The sequence below is a fragment of the Microcaecilia unicolor genome, chromosome 9, assembly GCF_901765095.1.
Source record: "Microcaecilia unicolor chromosome 9, aMicUni1.1, whole genome shotgun sequence".
NCBI lineage: Eukaryota > Metazoa > Chordata > Amphibia > Gymnophiona > Siphonopidae > Microcaecilia > Microcaecilia unicolor.
The window spans coordinates 132,036,513-132,064,348 of NC_044039.1; the positions used below are offsets into that span (position 1 = coordinate 132,036,513).

Here is a 27,836-nt window from a genome sequence, read left to right on the forward strand (position 1 = left end):
ATACCGCCTCGGCGCCCCCGAGGTGGGAGTCTCGCACTCTGGACTCGTTTGGGAGGAAGGCCTACCAATCCTCCATGCTCGTGACCCGCATCCAGTCATACCTGCTCTATTTGAGCATTCACATGCGGACCTATGTGCAACAACTGGCGGACCTGGTCGAGAAGCTCCCGCCGGAGCAGTCCAGGCCTTATCAGGAGGTGGTCAGGCAGCTGAAGGCGTGCAGAAAGTTCCTGTCCAGGGGTATCTATGACACCTGTGACGTGGCATCTCGTGCTGCGGCCCAAGGTATAGTGATGCGCAGGCTCTCATGGCTGCGTGCCTCTGACCTGGACAACCGCACCCAGCAGAGACTGGCCGACGTCCCTTGCCGGGGGGATAACATTTTCGGTGAGAAGGTCGAGCAGATGGTGGACCAACTGCACCAGCGGGAAACCGCCCTCGACAAACTCTCCCACCGGGCGCCTTCAGCATCCACCTCCACAGGTGGACGTTTTTCCCGGGCCCGGCAGGCTGCACCCTATTCTTTTGCAAAGCGTAGGTACAACCAGCCGGCCCGAAGGCCTCGTCAGGCACAGGGACAGCCCCAGCGCGCTCGTTCCCGTCAACAGCGTGCGCCTAAGCAGCCCCCTGCGCCTCCACAGCAAAAGCCAGGGACGGGCTTTTGACTGGATCCACGGGAACATAGCCGCCCTCAAAGTGTCCGTACCGGACGATCTGCCGGTCGGGGGGGAGGTTAAAATTTTTTCACCAAAGGTGGCCTCTCATAACCTCCGACCAGTGGGTTCTCCAAATAGTGCGGTGCGGATACGCCCTGAATTTGGCCTCCATGCCTCCAAATTGTCCTCCGGGAGCTCAATCCTTCAGCTCCCATCACAAGCAGGTACTTGCAGAGGAACTCTCCGCCCTTCTCAGCGCCAATGCGGTCGAGCCCGTACCACCCGGGCAGGAAGGGCAGGGATTCTATTCCAGGTACTTCCTTGTGGAAAAGAAAACAGGGGGGATGCGTCCCATCCTAGACCTGAGAGGCCTGAACAAATTCCTGGTCAAAGAAAAGTTCAGGATGCTCTCCTTGGGCACCCTTCTGCCAATGATTCAGAAAAACGATTGGCTATGTTCCCTGGATTTAAAGGATGCATATACTCACATCCCGATACTGCCAGCTCACAGACAGTATCTCAGATTCCGCCTGGGCGCACGGCACTTTCAGTATTGTGTGCTGCCCTTTGGGCTCGCCTCCGCCCCACGAGTGTTTACAAAGTGCCTCGTGGTGGTGGCGGCGTACCTACGCAGGCTGGGAGTGCACGTGTTCCCATATCTCGACGATTGGCTGGTCAAGAACACCTCGGAGGCGGGAGCCCTCCGGTCCATGCAGTGCACTATTCAACTCCTGGAGCTGCTGGGGTTTGTGATAAATTACCCAAAGTCCCATCTCCAGCCAACCCAGTCTCTGGAATTCATAGGAGCTCTGCTGAATGCCCAGACAGCTCAGGCCTTCCTTCCCGAAGCGAGGGCCAACAACCTCCTGTCTCTCGCTTCGCAGGCCAGAGCGTCTCAGCAGGTCACAGCTCGGCAGATGTTGAGACTTCTGGGTCATATGGCCTCCACAGTTCATGTGACTCCCATGGCTCGTCTTCACATGAGATCTGCTCAATGGACCCTAGCTTCCCAGTGGTTCCAAGCCACCGGGAATCTAGAAGATGTCATCCGCCTCTCCACCAGTTGCCGCACTTCACTGCTCTGGTGGACCATCCGGACCAATTTGACTCTGGGACGTCCATTCCAAATTCCGCAGCCCACGAAGGTGCTGACGACGGATGCATCTCGCCTGGGTTGGGGAGCTCATGTCGATGGGCTTCACACTAGAGAGTTGCACGGGGACAGAAATCTTACCCATCCCCGCCCGTCCCTGCTGGAATCTTACCCGTCCCCACCCATCCCCACTGGAATCTTACCCATCCCCACCCATCCCCGCAAAAATTTAAACCATCCCAACCCGTCCCCACCCATCCCCGCAAGAATTTAACCCATCCCCACTCATCCCCGTAAGAATTTAATAGTACATAAAAGAAAGTTCCAGTCAGCTCCCTCAGTCTCTTTCTGGATTTGAGCCACAGCACTGTAGGCAAGGAAGGAACGGAAGTTGGAACTTGGAACCCTGGTGCGCACATGTAAGATTTGTCTCTGATTCACTGGCAGTGTGTGCTGAGAGGCCGCCACATGCACGCGCCAGTAGGTCAGGTGACATCTGATTCTCATGCCTGTGTCAGAGCTGAGGTCTGTGCACCAGCCTGGGAGCAAAGAGGATTAATAGTAACATAGTAAGTGACAGCAAATAGACCTGAACGGTCCATCCACTCTGCCCAATAGTCACACTCAGGATCAATTCATCATTAAATCAACGAGTGTGATATTATATACTTGATTATGGTTTTTCTTTCGTGTTTCTGGAACAAAGACCACAGAAGTCTATCTGGCCCCATCCTTATGTTCCAACTGCTGGAGTTGCCATCAAAGCCCACTCCAGCCTATTCATGTTCTCATTTGTGGGACACAGACCGTAAAAATCTGTCCAGCACTGTCCTCATGTTCCAGCCACTGAAGTTGCTGTCTAAGCCCTTTGCAGCCCATCCTACACCAGATTGCCATGTATGAGACACAGAACATACAAGTCTGCCAGGTATCAGCTCTAGTTCATCACAGCCAGAGTCGCCATCTAAGCATCACTTGACACATCCACACACATGCAGCCATTTAAGGTTAGCTTTTATATAACTTCCATTTTCTAATTAGAGATCCTCTGTGTTCATCCCACGCCTTTTTGAATTCCGTCATCATTTGTGACTCTACCACCTCCTTAATGAAAGACTTTCCACATTTATGCTGTTAAAGCAAGGAAGAAGAGGAGGAGGAGACAGCACTCAAATAAATTGGTATTCGGTAGATGAGAGGCTGGTGCAGGTGCAGCTTACACTTTCACGGGAAGCCCACAGAACTGGTTCCATCCCCGCGGGAACCCCGCAGGAACTGCCTCCGTCCCCGCGGGAACCCCGCAGAACTGGTTCCATCCCCGTGGGAACCCCGCAGGAACTGCCTCCGTCCCCGCGGGAATCCCGCGGGTTCCACGGGATTCCCGCGGGGACGGAAACCGTGCAGCTCTCTACTTCACACCCAGGGTCTGTGGTCCCTCCAGGAAAAGGATCTGCAGATCAACCTCCTGGAGCTCCGAGCGATCTGGAACGCGCTGAAGGCTTTCAGAGATCGGCTGTCCTGCCAAATTATCCAAATTCGGACAGACAATCAGGTTGCAATGTATTACGTCAACAAGCAGGGGGGCACCGGATCTCGCCCCCTGTGTCAGGAAGCCGTCGGGATGTGGCGTTGGGCGTGCCGGTTCGGCATGCTTCTCCAAGCCACGTACCTGGCAGGCGTAAACAACAGTCTGGCCGACAGACTGAGCAGAGTCATGCAACCGCACGAGTGGTCGCTCCATTCCAGAGTGGTACGCAAGATCTTCCGAGAGTGGGGCACCCCCTCGGTGGACCTTTTCGCCTCTCGGACCAACCACAAGCTGCCTCTGTTCTGTTCCAGACTTCAGACACATGGCAGGCTAGCGTCAGATGCCTTTCTCCTTCATTGGGGGACCGGCCTCCTGTATGCTTATCCTCCCATACCTTTGGTGGGGAAGACCTTACTGAAGCTCAAGCAAGACCGCGGCACCATGATTCTGATCGCGCCCTTTTGGCCTCGTCAGATCTGGTTTCCTCTTCTTCTGGAGTTGTCCTCCGAAGAACCGTGGAGATTGGAGTGTTTTCCGACTCTCATCTCGCAGAACGACGGAGCGTTGCTGCACCCCAACCTTCAATCCCTGGCTCTCACGGCCTGGATGTTGAGGGCGTAGACTTCGCTGCGTTGGGTCTGTCTGAGGGTGTCTCCCGTGTCTTGCTTGCCTCTAGGAAGGATTCCACTAAAAAGAGTTACTTTTTTAAGTGGAGGAGGTTTGTCGTTTGGTGTGAGAGCAAGGCCCTAGAACCTCGTTCTTGTCCTGCACAGAACCTGCTTGAATACCTTCTGCACTTATCAGAGTCTGGTCTCAAGACCAACTCAGTAAGGAATCACCTTAGTGCGATTAGTGCTTACCATTATCGTGTGGAAGGTAAAGCCATCTCTGGAGAGCCCTTAGTAGTTCGATTCATGAGAGGCTTGCTCTTGTCAAAGCCCCCTATCAAGCCTCCCACAGTGTCATGGGATCTCAACGTCGTCCTCACCCAGCTGATGAAACCTCCTTTTGAGCCACTGAATACCTGCCATCTGAAGTACTTGACCTGGAAGGTCATTTTCTTGGTGGCAGTTACTTCAGCTCGTAGGGTCAGTGAGCTTCAAGCCCTAGTAGCTCACGCTCCATATACCAAATTTCATCATAACAGAGTAGTGCTCCGCACCCACCCAAAGTTCCTGCCGAAGGTGGTGTCGGAGTTCCATCTTAACCAGTCAATTGTCTTGCCAACATTCTTCCCCAGGCCGCATACCCGCCCTGCTGAACGTCAGTTGCACACATTGGACTGCAAGAGAGCATTGGCCTTCTACTTGGAGCGGACACAGCCCCACAGACAGTCCGCCCAATTGTTTATTTCTTTTGACCCTAATAGGCTAGGGGTCGCTGTCGGGAGACGCACCATCTCCAATTGGCTAGCAGATTGCATTTCCTTCACTTACGCCCAGGCTGGGCTGGCTCTTGAGGGTCATGTCACGGCTCATAGTGTTAGAGCCATGGCAGCGTCGGTGGCCCACTTGAAGTCAGCCACTATTGAAGAGATTTGCAAGGCTGCGACATGGTCATCTGTCCACACATTCACATCACATTACTGCCTCCAGCAGGATACCCGACGCGACAGTCGGTTCGGGCAGTCGGTGCTGCAGAATCTGTTTGGGGTGTAAATCCAACTCCACCCTCCAGGACCCGAATTTATTCTGGTCAGGCTGCACTCTCAGTTAGTTGTTCTTCGTAGGTCAATTTTCTGTTATACCCTCGCGAGGTTCAATTGACCTGGGTTCTTGTTTTGAGTGAGCCTGAGAGCTAGGGATACCCCAGTCGTGAGAACAAGCAGCCTGCTTGTCCTCGGAGAAAGTGAATGATACATACCTGTAGCAGGTGTTCTCCGAGGACAGCAGGCTGATTGTTCTCACCTACCCTCCCTCCTCCCCTTTGGAGTTGTGTGTTTCATCTTTTGCTAGTCATTCAACTGGCGGGAGCGGTCGCGCACGGGCGGGAAGATGGCCGCGCATGCGCGGTGGGCGTGCCCTGCGTGCCGACCGTCCCGCGAAGCTTCTTTCCGGTTGGTGGGGGCTGCCGCGGACGTCACCCAGTCGTGAGAACAATCAGCCTGCTGTCCTCGGAGAACACCTGCTACAGGTATGTATCATTCACTTTATCTGTGTGCTCACTTCTAGCTTTACAGTCGTTAAATGTCTGCATTAAATACTGGTACTGGCCCTTTTACTAAAGCTTAGTGTGCACTAAATGCTAAGAAGCCCACTATATGCCTATGGGCTTCTTAGAATTTAGCACACGTCCATTCTGTTAGTAATCATGTCTGTTTTATTATTCCCACTTTAAGTAATTCCCTTATTCCTTGTCCTGTTTGTATGTCTTGATTAGATTGTAAGCTCTGTTGAGCAAGGACGGTCCCTTACATGTTCATTGTACAGTGCTGTGTATGTCTAGTAGCACTATAGAAATGATAAGTAGTAGTAGCAGAATACCTGAAGAGGAGCTAATGGCATGGGTAGGCATAGGAGAGTTAGAAGGGCAGTGGTTTAAGCTGAAAGCTATTATATATATGGCATCAGATCTTTATACAAGGAAAGTAAACAAAAACAAGAGAAACAAGAAGGGCCAAATTGTTATATATTGCACATGAAAAATTGGCACTAATCAGCGCTAATTGACAATAATTAAGATTTAGACGCATATCCGATTCTATAACAGATTGCGCCTAAATCTTATCGTGTGTAACAATTTGGGGTGTGGTTGGGGCATTCCTGGGGTGTTCCCAGATTTAATGCGTGTTGATACAGAATCACGCCTAAGTTTGCCTAACTTTAGGCACCAGTATTTAGGCCTGCTTATAGTAGGCCTAATACAGCTGCCTACAGTTAGGTGCACCTTAGTGCTAAGCACGAATCTATAAATGAAGCATACTTGTTATAGAATTGCACTAAGCACATCACATTATCGATGCCAGTTTTTAGGTGCTACTTATAGAAGTTACCTTAAAGCATATATGAGTCTCCAAAGAAGTGGCTAAAAAAATAAGGGCAAAAGAGGCTGCATTCAAGAAATACAGAAGAATGCAACAAGGGAATCATTGAAAAGATTACTGGATTAAACTCAAAGAAGCGAAGAGGGAAGTAGCGAAAGCACAGGCGGAAGTAAAATTGCTAAAGGTGTAAAAAGAGGTGACAGGACCTTTTTCAGATATATTGGGGAATGGGGAAAAGCTAGGAATGGAACTGAAAGATGCTGAAAACAGCTATATGGAGAATGATGAGGATAAAGCAAATGTGCTAAACAAAATACTTCTTTTCATTGTTCATGGAAGAAAATCCTGGAGAAGGACCATGGTTGACTTCTGGGGGTATATGTGGGAGTAGAGTGGATATTGTACCATTCACAGAAGAAAGTGTTTACAAATAACTTGAAAATCTGAAAGTGGCCAGATAAGATACATCCCAGGATACTGAGGGGAGCTCGGAGATATACTGGGAGGACGTCTTAGATCTTTAGAGACAGGAGAGGTTCCACAGGAATGGAGGTGAGTGGATGTGTTCCCTCTTCACAAAAGCAGGGACAGGAAAGAAGTGGGAAACTACAGGCCAGTAACCCTCTTGTCAGTGGTAGGAAAAATAATGGAGTCGCTGCTGAAGGCACTTTCTAGAATCTAGTGGGTTTCAGGATCCAAGGTAACATGGCTTTACCAAAGGAAATTGTTGCCAAACGAATCTGATTTGATTTCTTTGACTAGGTGACCAAAGAACTGGATAAAGGACATGCACTAGATGTAATAATGTACTTTGATTTTAGCAAAGCCTTTGATACAGTTCTCCACAGAAGACTCCTGAATAAGCTGAGAGGGCTTAACTTAGGACCCAAAGTTGTGAACTGGATTGGAAACTGGTTGATCGACAGGTGACAAAGGCTGGCGATAAATGGAATTCACTTGGAGGAAAGGGTGGTGAGTAGTGGAGTGCCTCAGGTGTCAGTACTGGAGCTGATTCTGTTTAATATATTTGTGAGACATTGTTGTGAAGGGTTAGAAGGAAAGTTTGCCTCTTTGTTGATGACACAAAGATAGCCGATAGAGTAGATACCCTGGAGGGAATGGAGACCATGAGAAGAGATCTCCAAAAATTAGAAGAATGGTCAAAGACGTGCAGAGTGATGAACTTGGAGTGAAGAAATCCAAAGGAGATGTACGAGATAGGAGGAGAGAGATTGAGCACAGCTCAGGAGAGTGATCTTGGGGTGATGGTATCTGAGGATCTGAATGTGACAAAACAGTGTGACAAGATGATGGCTATGACCAGAAGGGTGCTAGGCTGCAAAGAAAGGGTTATAACTAGCAGAAGAAAGGAGGTGTTGATACATACAAGTCATTGGTGAGGCCCCACTTTAAGTATTGTGTTCAGGTTTGGAGGCTGTATCTTGCTAAGGTTGTAAAAAGATTTGAAGCGGTTCAGAGAAAATGATGACAATGGTATGGGGTTTGCGCCACAAGACGTGTGAGGAGAGACTTGATGATATGAAGATGTATACCTTGGAGGCAAGGGGAGACAGGGATGATGTGGTAAAGGCATTCAAGTATTTGAAAGGTATTAATACATAAACAAACCTTTTCAAGAGATAGGAAGGTGGTAGAACTAGGGGACATGAATTTAGAATGCAGGGGGCCAACTCAGGATCGGGAAGTACTTTTTCATGGAGAGAGTGGTAGATGCCTGGAATGCCCTCCCACAGGAGGTGGTAGAGATAAAAACAGTAATGGAATTCCAAAATGCATGGGATAAACACAAAGGAATCCTGTACGGAAGGCATGGAACCAGACAGATTTTAGCAGTGATTGGATGGTGATTCTGAGACAGGGCCAGTGCAGGACAGATCTCTACTGTCTGTGCCCTGATCATGACTGGGCAGATTCATCTTCAGTGGTTGGAGAACAAGGCTAGTGCAGGGCAGACTTCTACAATCTGTGTCATAATCATGGCTAGACAGATTTGAATGGATTGGAGTGGAGCTTAAACAAGGCCAGTGCTGGGCAGACTGTGGTCTGTGCTCTGAAAATGTCAAGGACAAATCAAGATCAAGTATGCATATATAGGATTACATCATACCTTATGCTATGAGTTTATCTTGTTCGGCAGACTGGATGGACTGTACAGGTCTTTATTTGCCATCAGCTACTATGTTACAATTTGGCTCATTTTCAAAGCACAAAGCTCCACTATGGAACTTTGTAAGTCTAAGTGCTTTGAAAATGAGCCTCTATATATACAGGTGGTTTGCATATCATGTACAGGTACTTTGTCTCATGGTTCCCTTGGTCTTGTCTTAGATAAGGATATCTATCTTACAATTATGTTTGATGGTTGGCTGCTGGGATATATCCTTGGCAGTGCAGACAGGAATAACTGGGTAGACTAGATGGACCAGCAGCTCTTTCTTCTGCCATCTACCTGGTTCCTAGGTAACATGAGTGAATGAAAGGTTTTTGGTTTCTAAGCAAGCGCTGCAATTCCGTTCACTTTTTCCTAGTGTTTTTTTCTTACCATAGTGGGGTTTTTTCCCCATCTTTTGGATCACTGAATTTCTCTGAAGTGAAGCATTCACCAAGTCATATACTGTAACATTACCACAACTCAGCATTGAATATATTGAAAGTGGCAAGAAACTTTTGCAGCTCTTGCGCATTAGTTCCAATTTTAATTTATTTCTTGGCATACCACTGTTCAAGTATAATACAGTAATTTACAATGAAAAATATAATAAAAAATGGTGATTAATACCATTCAAATGACTACCAAATCATAATCACCTACACTTCAGTCACAGCTCCCCCTTTGGCTGCAGCCCTATGATTCTTCTCAGTTGTATTTTATCCATCAAGACAGATGGATGCGATTGTAATCATCTTCTGTAGTCCTGGAGTGCTTCAGAAGATTTCCTTAGTTAGGATTTTTGGCAATTTTGAAGGGTCTTTTTTTTTTTTAATTTTAATTTTGTTGACCTGGTTCATGATTTTTTTTTTGTCCACTGCAGCAGTGCCAGCAGGCTGCCTGGTGAATTTTTCATCGCTTTGAATAGTCAGCCTTCTTTAGCTGGAAAATGTCATTGTTTGATGTCGTTTCATTTGTTTTTCTCACAGGGTGCAGCTTTCAAACAATGTGCATATCTGTAAAGTCTGTGAGTACATTTTACCTGCAGATTTACTTCAGTTTTCAAAGGGTGAACATTTTTCTTTGAAAACTGAGTTGGGAAAAGTAGACACACAGATCTACCCCTGCTAGTTTTATTGTTACTTTTCTCATGTTATCTTAAGCATGTATTTTTGGAAATTCAAAAATATGCTTATAAGTCTATTCACTGCCCCAACCATATATCCAGGAACATCTAAACTGAAATATACACATTTTAGCTTTAGTTCACACTTTTTTAGCAGTAGCTCAAGGTGAATTACATTCAAGTACACGTGGAGGGGCATAATCGAAAGGGATGCCCAAGTTTTGCTGAGGATGTCCTCACAAAATGTCCTGATGGAGGGGCGGGGAAACCCGTATTATTGAAACAAGATGGACATCCATCTTTCGTTTCGATAATATGGTCGGGGACGCCCAAATTTTGAAATTTAGGTCGTCCTTAGAGATGGTCGTCCCTAGACTTGGTCGTTTCTGATTTTCGGCGATAATGGAAACCAAGGACGCCCATCTCAGAAACGACCAAATGCAAGCCCTTTGGTCATGGGAGGAGCCAGCATTCGTAGTGCACTGGTCCCACTGACATGCCAGGACACCAACTGGGCACCCTAGGGGGGCACTGCAGTGGACTTCATAAATTGCTCCCAGGTATATAGCTCCCTTACCTTGTGTGCTGCGCCCCCCCCAACCCCCACTACCCATAACTGTACACCACTACCATAGCCCTTACGGGTGAAGGGGGGGCCCCTAGATGTGGGTACAGTGGGTTCCTAGTGGGTTTTGGAGGACTCACATTTACCACCACAAGTGTAATAGGTGGGGGGGGGGGATGGGCCTGGGTCCGCCTCCCTGAAGTGCACTGCACCCACTAAAACTGCTCCAGGGACCTGCATACTGCTGTGATGGACCTGAGTATGACATTTGAGGCTGGCACAAAATATTTTTAAAGATTTTTTTTTGAGGGTGGGGAGGGGGCTAGTGACCACTGGGGGAGTAAGGAGAGGTAATCCCCGATTCTCTCCGGTGGTCATCTGGTCAGTTCGGGCACCTTTTTGTGCTTTGGTCATAAGAAAAACAGGACCAGGTAAAGTCGTCCAAGTGCTTGTCAGGGATGCCCTTTTTTTTCCATTATGGGTCGAGGGCGTCCATGTGTTAGGCACGCCCAAGTTCCGCCTTCGCTACACCTCCGACATGCCCCCATGAACTTTGGTCACCCCTGTGATGGAAAGCAGTTGGGGACGCCCAAAATCGGCTTTCGATTATACCGATTTGGGCAACCCTGTGAGAAGGACGCCCATCTTTCAATTTGTGTCAAAAGATGGGCATCCTTCTCTTTCAAAAATGAGCCTGTAAGTATTTCCCTGTCCCCAGTGGGTTTACAAATCAACTCAAGCTTAGTATGCACTGAATGATTCACATCGTATTTTATGCCTATGGGCCATGTGGCATTTGACAGACACTAATATCCATTAGCGCATGCACTAAGCGTTAGTAAAGGGACTCCTAAGTTTGTACCCGAGGTAGTGGAGGGTTAAGTGACTTCCCCAAGATCACAAGGAGCAGCAGTAGAATTTTAACCTGACTTTCCTTATCAGCCTGGTGCTCTAACTGCTAAGTTATTCTTCCACTCTTAAATTTTGAGGGCCTATTTTCCCAATATTAGGCACCCAGTGCTGGATGTCAAGGCTGAGCTTCTGTCTTCACTCCCCCAATCTGGTTCTTACCTTGCCTCATTTTTAGCTACCTGAATTTAGTTAACTGGATAAGTGCTTTTGGGTATCCTTATGAATTGTGGTACCTAAATTTAGGTACTGAGTAGCTCTAAGTGCTTAATTAGGTGCCTAGATATTTGTGAATATTGGGTTCATAGCAAATGTCAACTAGGCGGGTTATACCATTCATGAAGTTATTTGTGACATTCTTGATAGTGTGGAGGGGCATAATCGAATGGTGCCGGCCAAATAGATGGCCGACCATCTATTTGGCAGGCGCCACAAAAAGCAGGCCCGAACCGTATTATCGAAAAAGATGGCGGCCATCTTTCGTTTCCATAATACCATTGGGGCCGGCCAAATGTCAAAGATGGCTGGGTTTGAGATGGCCGGCATCGGTTTTCGCCCATAATGGAAACTAATGCCGGCGATCTCAAACCCGACCAAATCCAAGGCATTTGGTCGTGGGAGGAGCCAGCATTTGTAGTGCACTGGTCCCCCTGAAATGCCAGGACACCAACCGGGCACCCTAGGGGGCACTTCTAAAAATTAAAAAAAACAAAATAGCTCCCAGGTGCATAGCACTGCTGTCAGGGAGCTGGGTATGACATTTCAGGCTGGCATAGAGGCTGGCAAAAAAGTTTTTGTTGTTTTTATTTTGGGTGGGAGGGGGGTTGGTGACCACTGGGGGGAGTAAGGGGATGTGATCCCCGATTCCCTCCGGTGGTCATCTGGTCAATTGGGGCACTTTTTTGGGACTTGGTCCTAAAATAAAATGGACCTAGTGAAGCTGGCGAAATGCTCCTCAGAGCCGGCCTTCTTTTTTCCATTATCAGCTGAGGCCGGCCATATCTTAACAACGCCCTCGTCCCGCCTCCCATACCCTTCCGAAACGCCCCCTTTAACTTTGGCTGGCTCTGCGATGGAAAGCAGTTGGAGCCAGCCAAAATCGGCTTTCCATTATACCGATTTGGCCAGCTTCAGGAGATCGCCGGCCATCTCCCAATTTGTGTCGGAAGATGGCCAGCGATCTCTTTTGAAAATAAGCTGGATAGTTGCCCTAAAGGGAAGTAAGGAACTTCAGAGGCACCACCTGACAAATTTCAAAAATAACGCTTGAATTGGTATTAGTTATGAATTTACTGTTGAGGACTATCAGTTGCCATGAATTCTTATGCAATTATGCAGAGAGCACAGATGGTATGATACTTTTTAAAAGTTGCCTGGAAAACAACTGTACATCATGCATAAATTTTCATGCTTTTCTTTCAACAGTAATTCTTAGTTATAAATCATTTTTGTCACTTTTCCCCAATCACTGTCTTCCTTGTGTGCGTATCTGTCTCAGTTACTCTCAGGGAATGTTAATGTCTCTGAGAGAGACCAGTTATTTAGGATAGTGTTTCTTAAGCCCAAGGTTTACCCACAAGAACAAAAATAATGTGTGGTACCCCACTCTCCATGGAGAAGACTCCAAAAGAGGAACCAGGGAAACAATGAAAACCCGCCACCCTACTAGTCTGTCTTCCAAATTTTACAATAAAGGGGAAAGGGAAATGGGACTTGATATAGGTTTTCTGAGGTTTTTGCAACTACATTCAAAGCGGTTTACATATATTCAGGTACTTATTTTGTACCAGGGGCAATGGAGGGTTAAGTGACTTGCCCAGTCACAAGGAGCTGCAGTGGGAATCGAACTCAGGTTCCCAGGATCAAAGTCCACTGTACTAACCACTAGGCTACTCCTTCTCCTGTCCCAATGTGGCAGCATCCAAATTAGTTGAAATTAACCAAAGTTCTAGTGTCACTGTGGAAGGCTCTGGCTACTAGCCCCACACCACCAGCTTTATATAGCGTGGTTGTTTATGTATATATATGCATATAGAGAGAAAGATAGACATGCATGAACACAGCATGCAAATAATGGACGCTGGTTCTGTTCCTCTACTCATTACCCATGAATTTCCTCTTCTGTCTCTGTGACTTCTCTGGCACTGGAGGAAGAAATCCAAATTGCTTTCAACACTTATTTCAGTAAGTTTCTTGCACCAGACGAAAGCTTTTTGATTCTATACTGCTACACCATACATTGCATGTCTTTCAGGTATTTGCGTCTTTTTAAAGACGATTATCCTGACCCTTAAAATTTTACCAGTGATTTCATATTAAGACCCCTGATGCAGGCACTTTGCTGAAACACAGTACTGTGTTGGGTTTTTGAAGAATAAATACTTTGATATTTAAATCTTTTGTCTCCTCGTTCTCTATGGAAGAGCCCTGCTACCTTCACTACTCCTTTCGTTTGGTGCTTCCCTCCATGTAGTGACATACGGTCCTCTGCTCCTGTGGGTGTCCTGTCAGTAAGTTTCTTGGACATCAGCTAGAACCTGGCCCTATTGTTGTGTACAGAAGAGTCTAACTTGCCCCCCCCCCTTCTTTCTTTCTTCTTCTGTTGTGTGCTTTACTCTTTCCACTTTGAGATGCCCTTTAACGTTGGTAAATTATGCATTTGGCACAGTCCCAGCTCCTCTCCCTGTGGTTGTTCCTGTTTTTTCCACACCTGCCTTTGAACTCCTGGTCCTTTTTTGCAATGAGTATCTTAAGTGGGGCCACACACACACATTCATATATTTGAAACATAGTCTTATATAAACAAACCTTTTCTAGAGATGGGAAGGTGGTAGAATTAGAGGACATGAATTTGGATTGCAGGGGGGCAGACTAAGGAATAATGTTGGGAAGTACTTTTTCATTGAGAGGATGGTAGATGCCTGGAATGCCCTCCCATGGGAGGTGGTGGAGATGAAAACAGTAACGGAGTTCAAAAATGCATGGGAATGCAAAGGAATCCTGTATGGAAGGCATGGAACCAGACAACCTTAGCAGTGATTGAGAGGCAGGACCAGTGCTAGACACACTTCTACGGTCTGTGCCCTGATCATGACTGGACAGGTTTGGATGGGCTGGAGTGGGGCTTTGATGACAGCTTCAGTAGTTGGAGAAGAAGGCCAGTGCAGGGCAAACTTCTTTGGTCTGTGTCCTGAAAATGGCAAGGACAAATCAAGATCAAATATGTATATGTAATATCACGTCATACTATGAGTTTATCTTGTTGAGCAGACTGGATGGACCATAAGGGTCTTCATCTGCTATCATCTACTATGCTGATATGTTTCTAACTTATGTCTTAAGTTCCTGTATCTGGCTTGGTTAGTTACCTTGGCCTCCACATGCGGCTGCCAGAACTATCCCATTGCTTGTGCTCCCAATGCCAGAGTGAGTCGCATCTGGTGCTGATTGAATGCTCTCCCCATGGGGAGAAGACATGGACTGGAAGAAGCTCAGGAAGAGAAGAGGAGGTGTTGCTGTATAAACTGTGTGACCAGCACAGTGTGGGGCCCTGTTATGGCTGCCTTGCATCTGTATTTTGATTCCCATCCTCTGGAGCTCACACTGTATTTTGGAAGGCATATGCACTGAAAAAGGGTGGCTTTTGTGGGATGCAGGGCCATGTACAGAGATTTACTGTGGGGCCTCATTTACATAAGTCAGCAAGCATTGATAAGTGGGGCCATATGCAAAAAATAGAGTGCTGATTGTTAGGTTCATAGGATCCAGCTCTGTGGGTTCCAGTGTGTGCTGAGCACCCCCAATATTGGGTAGTCTCTTTCATTGTGTCCAGGGAGGGCTAATTGGCGCACTCAATGATTTTGAAATGTTAGCACCAATAGGTAGGGCCAGCCCTGCCTATGATGATGATGAATGCAGTTTTCAAAGTTACATACACTGTCTGAAAATAGTCAACTCACAATATGGCTAAAAATCACACGTAGTTATTCCATAGTGCACAAACTTTAAACTGTATCGAGAAAGAAGTGTAAATAAAATCCTACTTGGAAAAAAAAAAACAAAAACAAGAGACTGTACTTTCTACCTCTGACAGTTTTCCAAGTGAAAGTTTTTCATAATTTAATTTTGAAAACTGATGCAAAGACTGCGCTTGTAATGAGTGTATGCAGACTTTGTACGTAGGCAGTCAGTATGAAAAATGCTCGCAAAGTGACCTGCAGCGAGGGAACAGGGTTTGAACTCATCCAGAGTTCCTGAGTCATAGTTTTATTGCTCTAACTTCTAGAACAGTTGTTCTAAACCTGTCCTGCAGGACCCCCAGCCAGTCAAGTTCTCAGGATATCCACAGTGAATATACATGAGAACTTTGCATGCAGTTGAGTTGGTGCATGAAAATCTATCTCCTGCATATTCATCGTGGATATTCTGGAAACTTGGTTGGGAATCTCCCAGGACAGGTTTTGGAGCCACCATGTTAGAACACACCTCCTTCCTCTTAATAATGTTTTATGCAGGGCCACTCTGAAATCTGAACTGCATGTGAGATATGTGGCTTTAGTACACACATCTGAGAAGGAGCTCCATCCAGAAGTGGACTGAGATAAATGATATTGGAGTTTTTAATTGGCCAGAAATGCATGAGGAGTTTAGTTTGAAAAATATGAAACTAGCCCAGTGGTTTTGCAAAAGGGTAATTTTGAGATTTCGAGCATTGCTAATTTTAGTTTTCTCCCCTCTTTTGGCTGCAGATTGATCCAGCGTTAGAAGAAAAATTAAAAAAGAGCAAGGTTTCCTTAGAATCAGAATATGAGGTACAGTATAGCATTTTATTTATTTTGTTACTAGAATGTCATCAGTTTTCTGCCCACATTGGGCAGTGGTTGGGTATGTCTGTCTCTTACCTAAAATTAGACAAAACCCACCATTTTGGTTCACTGCCCTTCAGCTACTAAATCATGTGTTGTACAAAGGTTTGAATGCATGGAGTTTTTCTAAAAACAGAAACAGCTTTGATATTTGGGAAGCATGAGACCACAAACATTCAGAGATGCTAACATTTAAATGCTATAAAGAAGGGTCTTTGCATGTCTGGATGACAGGGGCACGCTGTAACCTTATTTTCCTCCTTTGAGATGGTTAGTTAGATAAACATCTTAGAGGGACAGTGTACAGAAGGTGCTAGATAGCAAATAAGTGTTTGAATCTTTTAAAACCAAATTTAATAAAGCTGAGATTCCCTTCATAATTACTAAGGTCAGTGGTGTGCTGGTAAATTTTTAACAACAGGCTCTCTCTCCAGTCCACCTCGGTGCCCCCCCCCCCCAGCACTGCGCCCCCCCCCCCCATCCACCTCTGCGCCCCCCCAAAATTGCAGAGCTGGCTATAGCCGGGGGGGGGGGGGGGGGGGGGCAATGCATTACTCTCTCCAGGAAAAAAAAATTAAATTATCCCAGGTTCCAATCTAATTCATGTTTAATGTGGGATAAAATGCCATAAATAAGTAAATACATAAATAAGTAAATAAATAAATATAAACTTTTAATGTTGAGCACCTGATTCTCAAAGTGAACATATTCCAAACGCTATAATGAAAATAAAATGATTTTTTTTCTACCTTTGTTGTCTGGTGACTGTTTTTCTGTTCATGCTGGCCCAGTATCCGATTCTGCTGCTATCTGTCCTCTTAACTCCGTTTCCAGGGCTTCCTTTCCATTTATTTCTTTCCTCCTTTCTTCTTCATTTCTGGTCCTCAGCTTCTGCCTATTTTCTTCCTCCATGTGCAGTTTTTCTCTCTTCCTTTTCCCTCATCTAATCTCCTTCCTCACTCTTCTCTTCCCTCCATCCATGTCCAGTATTTCTTCTCTCTCCCCTCCTCTCCCCTGCCCTGCATGCACCCAAACCCAACGACCCTCCTCTGCCCTGCCTTGCATGCACCTAGATGTCCAGCACTGACCCTCCTCTCCCCTGCATGCACCCATGTCCAGCAGTGTACCCTCCTTTCCCCTGCCCTGCATGCACCCATGTCCAGCAGTGTACCCTCCTCTCCCCTGCCCTGCATGCACCCATACCCAGTGACCCCCTCCACCCATGCCCAGCAGGGACTCCCTTTTCCCCCCTGCCACCCTCTCCCGAGTTGTATCGCAAATTCTTCTCCCTCACTCCCTCCCGATCCGGTCCCTCACCGCCCGCTTGTTTTTTTAATTCTTCGGGGCAGGCAGTCTTGCCTGCCCGCTTCCAGCGCTGACTGTTCTCCCTTGCCGATTCGTGCTTCAAAATGGCCGCCGAGACTTCAGCTGAAGTCTCGCGAGGCTGCCTCTGGAAGTCTCGGCGACCATTTTTAAAGCGCGAATCGGCAAGGGAGGACAGTCAGCGCTGGAAGCGGGCAGGCAAGACTGCCTGCCCCGAAGAATTGAAAAAACAAGCGGGCGGTGAGGCGGATCCGGAGGGAGGGAGGAGGGAGGGAGGAGAGCCAGAGCCGGCTCGCTATTTTCAACAACCGGCTCGCAAGCCGGAAGAAAATTTAACAACCGGCTCTTGTGAGCCGGTGCGAGCCGGCTCCAGCACACCACTGACTAAGGTATTTAAATATAGCTGATTCAGAAGTCTCCACAGTTAAAATGCTTCCTGGAATTTTGTAACAGGGCATCTACTATAGATAATTATGATTATGGTGCCTATTTTGAGCCTATTCTATAAAGAAATGTAGGTGCCTATCGTAGCGTATTAGCACAAACAGTTACGAATGTGTGTGGTTAGTTACACCAGCCCTATAGCTGGTATAAATGTCTATGTCTAGATGTTAACCCAGTGTCTCCAAACTTTCATGCTACATAGAAATAATGATTCTCTCAGTGGTGACTCGTTTCACACGGGCGAAAAGCTCTTGGCTCGCCTTGCCTCCTCACTGGTCTGTATAGACTTCTAATACTTTTAAGCTTTTAATATTCAAACTTGATCTCATGTTGAAAACTTTTATAAATTTTCACATTTTTCATAAAAGCCTTAAAACTAAGGACTTAATCAGTTGAGGGACCATCAACCGGCATGCTGCATGTTTCGCATCAGCTGCATCAGGGACTGGTCCTCAAGCTTAGCACGCCATAAATCTATCATTTATTAGCTATTTGCTTAAGTTTATTACCCCCATCCACTGAAATCCACTGAAATAATTGGCTTATTTATTAGATTTATCGTATTGCATGCCTAGATGTTAGCATATACTTGTGTAAATGATAGAATTCTATGATTTACTCGTGTACCTATGCACTTGGCCCATGCAGACACACAGCATCAAATCATGGCATGTACTTGCCCGCTAGTCTGTGTTCTATAACAAGTCAATTACACTCACAAGTGGCCTCTTAAAGTTCTTGGATGATAGGATATCACTATTTACATTGAATCCTGCTGCTAGGTGGTGCCTTATAGAATTACCCCTGTATGGTGCAGTTCTATAAACTAGGCACTAACATTTAGGGGTAGATTCTACAAATGGTATCAAAAATGTGGGTGCTAAGCACCAATTCTATAATGGAAATGGCATGCAAAATTGCCGTTGCAGAATAGGCGTAAGTTGGCATGTGCGTACCTAACTTTAGGTGTGACCACCTATTCCATGTCAAAGGCTAGTGTACATACTGGTGCCTAAAGTTGGTAGTTGCACATGTAAGTCTTCTGTAACTTATGTGTGCAACTGCAAGTCATGCCCGTGGGCACGCCCCTTGTGTGGTTGCATGCTACAGTATTTAGGTGCTACGGACTAGATTCTATATATGACGCTTAAAATTCAGCACTGAAATGAAACTCACCTAAGCGCATTCTGTAAAGAGCACCTTAATTTAGATGTACTTCATAGAATAAGCCTAAATTTCCTTGTGGTGTATAGAATACGCTGAGTGTCCGTATGCGCGACTAAATTTAGTTGTGGACAAGTAAAACCTGGTGTAAATGCTGACGCCTAAATTAGGTGCAGACCAGCTGTATTCTATAACAATGCACATAGATTTTAGAAATGCCCACGACCCACCCATTCCATGCCCCCTTTTCAACTATGTGACTTAGAATTTACATGCAGCATGTTAGAATACGCTTAGATAGTCCTGCATGTAAATTCTAATTAATGCCAGTTAGTGGCAACAATTGCTTGTTAATTGGCAATTATCAGCGCTGAATGGCTTGTTAACCAATTAGGTTGTGCGCATTGTTATAGAATACGCTTCAATTTCCGCGTGGAAATCTCAGTGCGATATATAGAATCGGGGGGTATGTTACTAGAACAGCATCTAAGTGCAGTTACGCATAATTACAAATTAGTGCCAGTGAGCACCAATTAACTCTACTTAAGGGCTATTATTGCTACTTAATGCCAGTTGCCACCTAGTTTAACAATTAAGTTAGACACGCAGCTGGCACTATTCTATAACGTGTGTGCTCAAATTTGCAAGCTAGTTGTAAATTTGGGCGCCCGAATCTGGGGGTTAGTGTGTAAATGTTCAAATTCTAGCTGTATGTATTAGCAGCCACCTAAATTTGTTTCGTTGTAACCCCCTAGGAAATGCGGGCTTACCGCTCACTAAACCAGAAGTACCGCCAGGCTACCACAACAGCCTGGCAATAGTTCCCACCCCTAGCACGCACCATTTCTGGCGCTACAAAAATATTTATTTTTGTAGCGCCGGTGTTTACCTGGGGGTAATCAAGCAGTGCCGCACACTGCCCGGTTCTCACCGGGTTAGCGTTGGAGCCCTTGCCGTCACCTCAATGGGTGGTGGTAAGAACACCCCCCCCCCCCCCCCCCCCCCGAAATGACAGTGCGGCATTTCTTTAAAAAAAAAGCCTTTTACCCGCTTTGCTAAAAGGGGGCCTCAGCAGCACGGCTCCCTTTTGCCGCAGCTTAGTAAAAGGACTCCATAATGCATATTTGCAAAAGGGGGGCATACACAATACCATAATACATACACAAAAGGGAGGCTCTGCGGCACTTAGTCTCTAACAAACCAGCCCTATAGCTGGCACCCTAAATCTTAAGCGCATATATACCCGGATGTGCTACTATGTTACAGTACGAAGGAAAGTAGGTGCAGGTAAATGACAATTTTCCGGCTATGTGCTATTCTGTAAGTATGCACCATGTACTTTTGCAGCTGGTCATTCACATGGGTGGAGTATAGGCAGTGTGGGCGGTGTGCACATATTATAGTATGCAGTGGCGTAGGAAGGGGGGGGGGCGGTGGGGCGGTCCGCCCCGGGTGCACGCCGCTGGGGGGTGTCGGCTCCTCGCTGGTTCTCTGCTCTTTCTGCCCCAGACCTGTTCCGGGGCAGAGAGAGCAGGGAACCAGCGAGGCGCCGACACCCCCCAGCGGCGTGCACTCGGCGGATTGGCTTTCCCGCCCGCCCCTCACCGCCTTCCAGGTATGTTCTTCTCGGGGGGGGGGGGGGGGGGGTTGCGCTCCGGAGGGGGGAGGGTGCACCGCGCTGCACCCGGGGGGGGGGGGGGGTTGCGCAGCGGCGACCCGCCCCGGGTGTCAGCTGCCCTCGCGACGCCACTGATAGTATGTTATGATTTATGCATGTATTCCATCACACTGTAAGTGTTTACCCTAGCTCTATGGCTGGCATAAGTGCATGCATATAAACACATACGAGTCTAAAATAGGTATCCTCTTATAGAATCACTCTCTGAGGGTCTGACGTATATATAGCCTATTCCAAAAATTCGATTAGAATACATTGGCAGTTTCAGTGGAAGTGCCAAGCAGTTGGAGCCCAACGATGAACATATTGGTATTTGGGAAGTGTTGTGTTTTGCTTAATATATGATGATTGCATTTGTTTGCATGTATCTCTACTTGGAAGGGATATTTTGAACAAGTATAAAGAGCTTAGCAGTCCAAGGGGTGCTAAAATTCATCCCCTTGAACTGTTTCAGTCATACTGTGCTAAAGTTGCCTTGTGAAAATAAGATGCTTGGCTTCCTTGTAGGTCTCTGTATTAGTTTCCATTTACTGCTCAGTACGAATGGCTTGTTTAGCTAGCTCCTGTTCTCTCTCATCACAGCGTAAGACAATAAAGCTCTAGACTGAAACTGTCAGTATAAGTAACACAATGGCCATCACATAAACATAAGATGATTTACTGCTGATCTGTATGTCCAAAATTCAGTCTTCCTAAATTTAAATGGATAATTTAACTCCCCCACCCCCAGCAGATAAATTTATTGGGCTAGCGGCTGAATATTCTCTGCCACCGGAATGCCCATGTCTCCCCCTAAAATTGACTGGCTAGGTTTTTTTTTTAAAAAGAACTTACACTGTTTGTGCCTGAAGTAAGTACAGAAATGTTTTAATCTCATTTGGTTGCATCAAGCCAGTATCTAAATACTACATACTTACAACATACAGGGACCCTTTTACTAAAGTTTAATGTGTGCTAATAGATATTAGCATGTGCTAAGAAGCCCATTATATACCTATGGGCTTCTTAGAATTTAGCGCACACTAAGCTTTAGTAAAAGGGCCCCATAGTAGGGTAATAGTGAGGCATATTTTCAAAGCACTTAGACTTACAAACTTCCTTAGTAACCTTTGAAACATTGTAAGTCCAAGTGCTTTGAAAATGAGCCCCTTTGTATTCTTTAATTTCTGGAATGGGATCTTTGTTGTTCAGTTTGATATACATCATAAGCAAGGCCACTAGTGTCCTGAAACAAGGGTTAGAGTACGCTACAATAAACTTTAGCAGGCATGTTAATGCCTTATGGTAATACTAATATTAACAAGCTATACAGGAGGACCTTACCATGCATGCTAATGGGATCCAAAAAGATGCCAACATGAACATATAAACATTTGCATGTCCTGTTCATGCAAATGAAAGAATGTTCTACACAGATTGCAAAGATCACTGCATTATATGTATATTCAGTGCCGCAAAACATACATATTTTTTAATTGAAGCATCAGGTGTTTAAAAACATAAGCTAGCCACTGTGGCTGAAACATTGATCCATTTGTTTCAAGTAGTTAAGCTTTGGCGTATATATTCTTCTTTTTTTTTTCTTTTTTTTTTCCAGTTTAGTACTTTACTATTTCAGGTATATACTTGTTAAGCTTTATTGAAATGCAATTAAAAAAGAAAACAATTTGAGGAAGGGCTTATGCTTAGGAAAGTATGGTAATGTGAACAAGGACAGGCCCTAGAGCCAAGATAAACTGGAACCACATAGCGAGTTTAAACAAAATATTTTATTGAAGGTGTCAGGTAGGGGTCCTTTTCAAGTGAACACAAAAACTAGACCTTTCACACAACAGTGTCCTTCTATGGCCTGCTCCTGTAGGACCATAGCATGCAGCATAAGCTGCTGGGCTTTGGTCTGGCTCCTCAGAGTTACCAGTACAATCTTTAGCAGATCAGTGAGGCCAGCCTGTGACCGGCCATGTCAAAAGTACCAAATAGCAAGGTTCCAAGTCAAGCTTGGCTTACCTGACCATAGCGGTTGCAGTTTATACATAGGTGGTGGAGGCGCATGCAACGAAGCATTGCTGAGTCCTTCTGGGCTTCCTGTGTCCCAGATTTTTATACTTCCTGAACCGTGCCCTCTTGGTTGCACTCCTCCTATGTCACTTCCTCCTTGGGTGGGACTATGGGTTTTAAGGTAGCTTTGACACTGTGAGGGAGTATCCTTAAGGGAAAGTCTCAGCATATCCTTAAGGGAAGTGGAGGAGTAGCCTAGTGGTTAGTACAGTGGGCTTTGATCCTGATTAACTATGTTCGATTCCCACTGTAGCTCCTTGTGACTCTGGGCAAGTCACTTAACCCTCCATCGCTGCTTTGATTGTAACCAAAGAAAGCAGTATATCAAGTTCCATCCCTTAAGAATAAAATTGCAGAGCATATACAAAAACATGGACTGATGAGACAAAGTCAGCACGGATTTAGTGAAGGGAAGTCTTGCCTCACCAATCTAATGCATTTTTTTGAGGGGGTAAGCAAACATGTGGACAATGGGGAGCCGGTTGATATTGTATATCTGGATTTTCAGAAGGCGTTTGACAAAGTGCCGCACGAAAGACTCCTGAAGAAATTGCAGAGTCATGGAATCGGAGGTAGGGTATTATTATGGATTAAGAACTGGTTGAAAGATAGGAAGCAGAGAGTAGGATTGCGTGGCCAGTATTCTCAGTGGAGGAGGGTAGTTAGTGGGGTCCCGCAGGGGTCTGTGCTGGGTCCGTTGCTTTTTAATGTATTTATAAATGACCTAGAGATGGGAATAACTAGTGAGGTAATTAAATTCGCCGATGACACAAAATTATTCAGGGTCGTCAAGTCGCAGGAGGAATGTGAACGATTACAGGAGGACCTTGCGAGACTGGGAGAATGGGCGTGCAAGTGGCAGATGAAGTTCAATGTTGACAAGTGCAAAGTGATGCATGTGGGTAAGAGGAACCCGAATTATAGCTACGTCTTGCAAGGTTCCGCGTTAGGAGTTACGGATCAAGAAAGGGATCTGGGTGTCGTCGTCGATGATACGCTGAAACCTTCTGCTCAGTGTGCTGCTGCGGCTAGGAAAGCAAATAGAATGTTGGGTGTTATTAGGAAGGGTATGGAGTCCAGGTGTGCGGATGTTATAATGCCGTTGTATCGCTCCATGGTGCGACCGCACCTGGAGTATTGTGTTCAGTACTGGTCTCCGTATCTCAAAAAAGATATAGTAGAATTGGAAAAGGTACAGCGAAGGGCGACGAAAATGATAATGGGGATGGGACGACTTTCCTATGAAGAGAGGCTGAGAAGGCTAGGGCTTTTCAGCTTGGAGAAGAGACGGCTGAGGGGAGATATGATAGAAGTGTATAAAATAATGAGTGGAATGGATCGGGTGGATGTGAAGCGACTGTTCACGCTATCCAAAAATAATAGGACTAGAGGGCATGAGTTGAAGCTACAGTGTGGTAAATTTAAAACGAATCGGAGAAAATTTTTCTTCACCCAACGTGTAATTAGACTCTGGAATTCGTTGCCGGAGAACGTGGTACGGGCGGTTAGCTTGACGGAGTTTAAAAAGGGGTTAGATAGATTCCTAAAGGACAAGTCCATAGACCGCTATTAAATGGACTTGGAAAAATTCCGCATTTTTAGGTATAACTTGTCTGGAATGTTTTTACGTTTGGGGAGCGTGCCAGGTGCCCTTGACCTGGATTGGCCACTGTCGGTGACAGGATGCTGGGCTAGATGGACCTTTGGTCTTTCCCAGTATGGCACTACTTATGTACTTATGTACTTATGTACTTATCCCCCCTATAGATTTCCTCACAGAGAGCATGATGTGGGAGCTCAGCAGAGGCAGGAGGAAGAACAAAAGTCGAAACAATCTTATAGGAAAGCAGAAATGAAAAAGGCGTTACAATCTCCAAATAGAATAGAAAAGAGACAAGCTGCTGTCACACTCTTAAGTCCTCCCAGACCTGCCATCTCTTGCTGCAGCTGCGTCAAAAAGTTTCAAAATCATCTCTGGATAGAAACACTTTTAAGGCTGTTCCTAAAAGCCTGGTAAGATGACTCCATCTTCAGAAAATGTGGCAGATTATTCCAGTGATGGGGGGTGGGAAAAATCCAGTTACCCAGAGGTGTTTTGGGAGAGAGTCTAGTGACCTGAAGACACAGTTGTCTGTTACAGTGACTAGCACCAGCACTAGACCCATAATTTCCTGCAACTCCAAGGGGAATGGAAAATTCTGTGGCAGAAAACAAATTTTGCAGCTGTTGCCATGGAATCGCAGAACACCAAGAGCTTGGATCATGACCATCTCCGGAGTTTAACCTCCTCCACCCCCTTCTCCCTAAATACGTCTGGTTTAGGATTTTCTACAGTTGCATATGCAAGAACGTTCCTGTGAGTCACAAACCATATTAAAATAATAAATGTGTCATGTTCATTAACTCTGGCAAACCACTGTTCATTTAAGCACTAGTTCAGTGTTATCCACATACACAGGTAATTGATGGACAGTATTTTGAGAACCATAATTATATTGACTCTTCCAAGAAAATTAATTCAAATAAATACAGTAGATGGCATCTGCTGACTTTGTGGTACAAAATAATGACGACTAAGTCAAATAGTATTTGCCATACATTATTGATTGGAAATACCTGAAGCATGCTTAACTTGAGGTGATATTCTGTCAGACTGTGAAAACTCCTTTTACCACCATTGCTTGCAGTGGTACTGTTTAAACAGCGTTCCATGATTTGCATGTGCAACATGAGAAAAATATATATTGCATACATCACTTAAAGAACATTTGGAGGGGCATTTTCGATATGACGTTTAAGTTGGACTTTGGATGTTTTCTGCTAAACTAGCCGTTAAGCCCGTAAAAACGGGTGAGATTTCCAGCTACCCTCCTCGCCGCCGCTCCCTCCCCCCTCTCCATGAGATCTTACAGGATGTTCTCGTGCGGAATTGGGAGTCCTGTCTGTCCTGGTACTTCCCCAAAAAATTAACCCCATGTACCGGATTTATAGTACCCCTGGGTTTGATAAGCCTTAGCTGCCTCATCATTCCCAAATGGTTGAATCCGCCCTCAAAAGGGCCAAGAGTTCTAGAGACTATGCGCCCCCGGACAGGTAAGCTAGAACTTTGACTTTTCTGGGCGTAAGATGTTTAAGGCTTCTATGCTCTTGTCCCGTATTCAATCTTACAAACTCTTTACGAGCGTGTATTTGTTGGACTCTGTGCACAAACTGCTAGATTTGGCAGACACCCCCCCCCCCCCCCCCCCCCCCCAGAGCAGGCTGAATCGCTTTGCCAGTTGGCCAAGCAGCAGAAGGCATATTGTAAGTTCTTGGCCAGGGGTACATAAGTATTGCCATACTGGGAAAGACCAAAGGTCCATCGAGCCCAGCATCCTGTTTCCAACAGTGGCCAATCCAGGTCACAGATACCCAACACTTTTTTTATGTGGCTTCCAGGATCTCTGTCCAAAGTATAGCGATGCACAGACTCTCATTTCTGTGTGTCTGTCACGTCTTCAAAGCTGGAACTATGTTTGTGAGCCCTTGGACCACTGCCGAGGAGCGGCAGGGCAGGCAAAACCACCCTCAAACCAGGGACAGGGCAGAACAGGACTGGAACCCCGGACTGGGGTTGCAGCAGAGGCAAACCCAGCTGGAACAGACAGAGCAGGAACCCTAGTCTTCACCTGCGCTTAGCCGCTTTTCCCCAGGAGTTGAGCCCCTGGGTGCAGGCGGCCAACAGGGCTTTGCAGGATGGGACAGGATACCAACAGGCAACACACAACAGAGAAGGACTAAAAGCTGCCAGCGCAGCCACTAAACAAGAAATACAAACAGATAAGAAATAGGACTGAAAGCTACCAGGCAGCCACTAAACAAGAAACACAGAGAGCCCAGAACTAGACACAGAAATACAAACAAGAGTCAAGACTAGGACAGTACAAGCTAAGCTACACAAAGACTAAACTAGAATCAGGCAGGGAACTAGAGCAAGAAACTAAACTAGGCAGAAGTGCACAAGCACTAACATACCAGGGCCTTAGACGATGCAAAGGCAAAGCAGAAAGATTTCAGAATGGCTAATAAGCCCAACAGCAGCTGAGGCTCAGCTGCAGCAATCACCAGGCAACTACGGGAGCTGTGCAGGTTCAAACAACAAGAGCAAGTCTGGCAGTCTAGAAGATCCGGACCGGACTGGGCTGAAATCTGGAACGAGTGACAGTAACCAGACAATCCAATGCAGCCAGCACACAGAGACAGAACTAACTCACAAAGAACAGACAGAAGCCAGCTCAGAAGCTGACCACAGGAACTAAGGTGAGTCAGAGAGGGGTCATGGCCACAGACGTGACAGTATCTCTGACTTGGAACTGGTGGTTCAACAGAGATTGGCGGATGCTCAATGCCGGGGAGATAGCTTTTTTGGAGAGAAGGTAGAGGAGGTCACTGACCAAATCAAGAAATGTATCAATACCATCCAATCTTTCTCCCTCCGGGTGCCTTCTGCATCTGCCTCCTCCTCTAGGAAGTTTTTTGGCAAGTTGAGGAGGGATGCCTACTACTCGCAGAGACATAGGTAACCACATCCTCTCACCCTTCCTCAACCCTAGCGTGCTCGTTCATGTCAACAGTGTGTGCCTAAAGCCCCAGCAGCTCCCCAATCAAAGCAAAGGGGGAGCTTTTGACTGGCTTCAGCAGAGCATTTCCGTTGTAAAACTGACCATCCTGGACAACTTGCCGGTTGGGGGGGGGGGGGGGGAGGCTGAAGTTTCACCAACAAAGGTGACCCCTTGTAACTTCCAATCGGTGGGTTCTTCAAATAGTTCATCTCGGTTACAATATGCATTGGCATCAGACACAACCGTATTGCCCACCGAGAGCTCATTATTTCAGCTTGAGCAGGTATTTGCAGAGGAATTCTTAGCCCTTCTGAAGGCCCATGTGGTCAAGCCCATTCCACTAGGGGAGGAAGGGCAAAGATTAGTTACTTCCTTGTGCAAAAGAAGACGGGGAATGTGTCCCGTCCTAGATCTCCTGGTCAAAGGAAAGTTCAGGATGGTTTCCCTGGGCCCATGATTCCTGAAAACAGTGGCTATGCTCTCTGGACTTGAAGGATGCTTAAACACACATCGCGATAGTTCCAGCTCACAGGAAGCATCTGAAATTTTGGCTGGGAACACAGCACTTCCAGTACCACGTGTTGCCCTTTGGCTTTGCATCACCCCTCAGGTTCTGTACCAAATGTCTAGCAGTATTCGCAGCATTGCTATGCAGACTGGGTGTCCATGTGTT

The 27,836-nt window shown here is 46.2% G+C and overlaps 1 protein-coding gene across 4 annotated transcripts in view; it reads left to right on the top strand.

The window, feature by feature from the left end:
* The window catches only part of LOC115477628 (cytochrome c oxidase assembly protein COX16 homolog, mitochondrial), a 109,607-nt gene that overhangs the window by 49,211 nt on the left and 32,560 nt on the right, over positions 1 to 27,836 (top strand). For all 4 annotated transcript variants that reach the window (XM_030214635.1, XM_030214634.1, XM_030214632.1 and 1 more), the window contains exon 5: positions 15,779 to 15,841. In XM_030214635.1, coding sequence (XP_030070495.1) covers positions 15,779 to 15,841 — 63 coding nt within the window. The remainder of the gene's footprint in view (positions 1 to 15,778; positions 15,842 to 27,836) is intronic.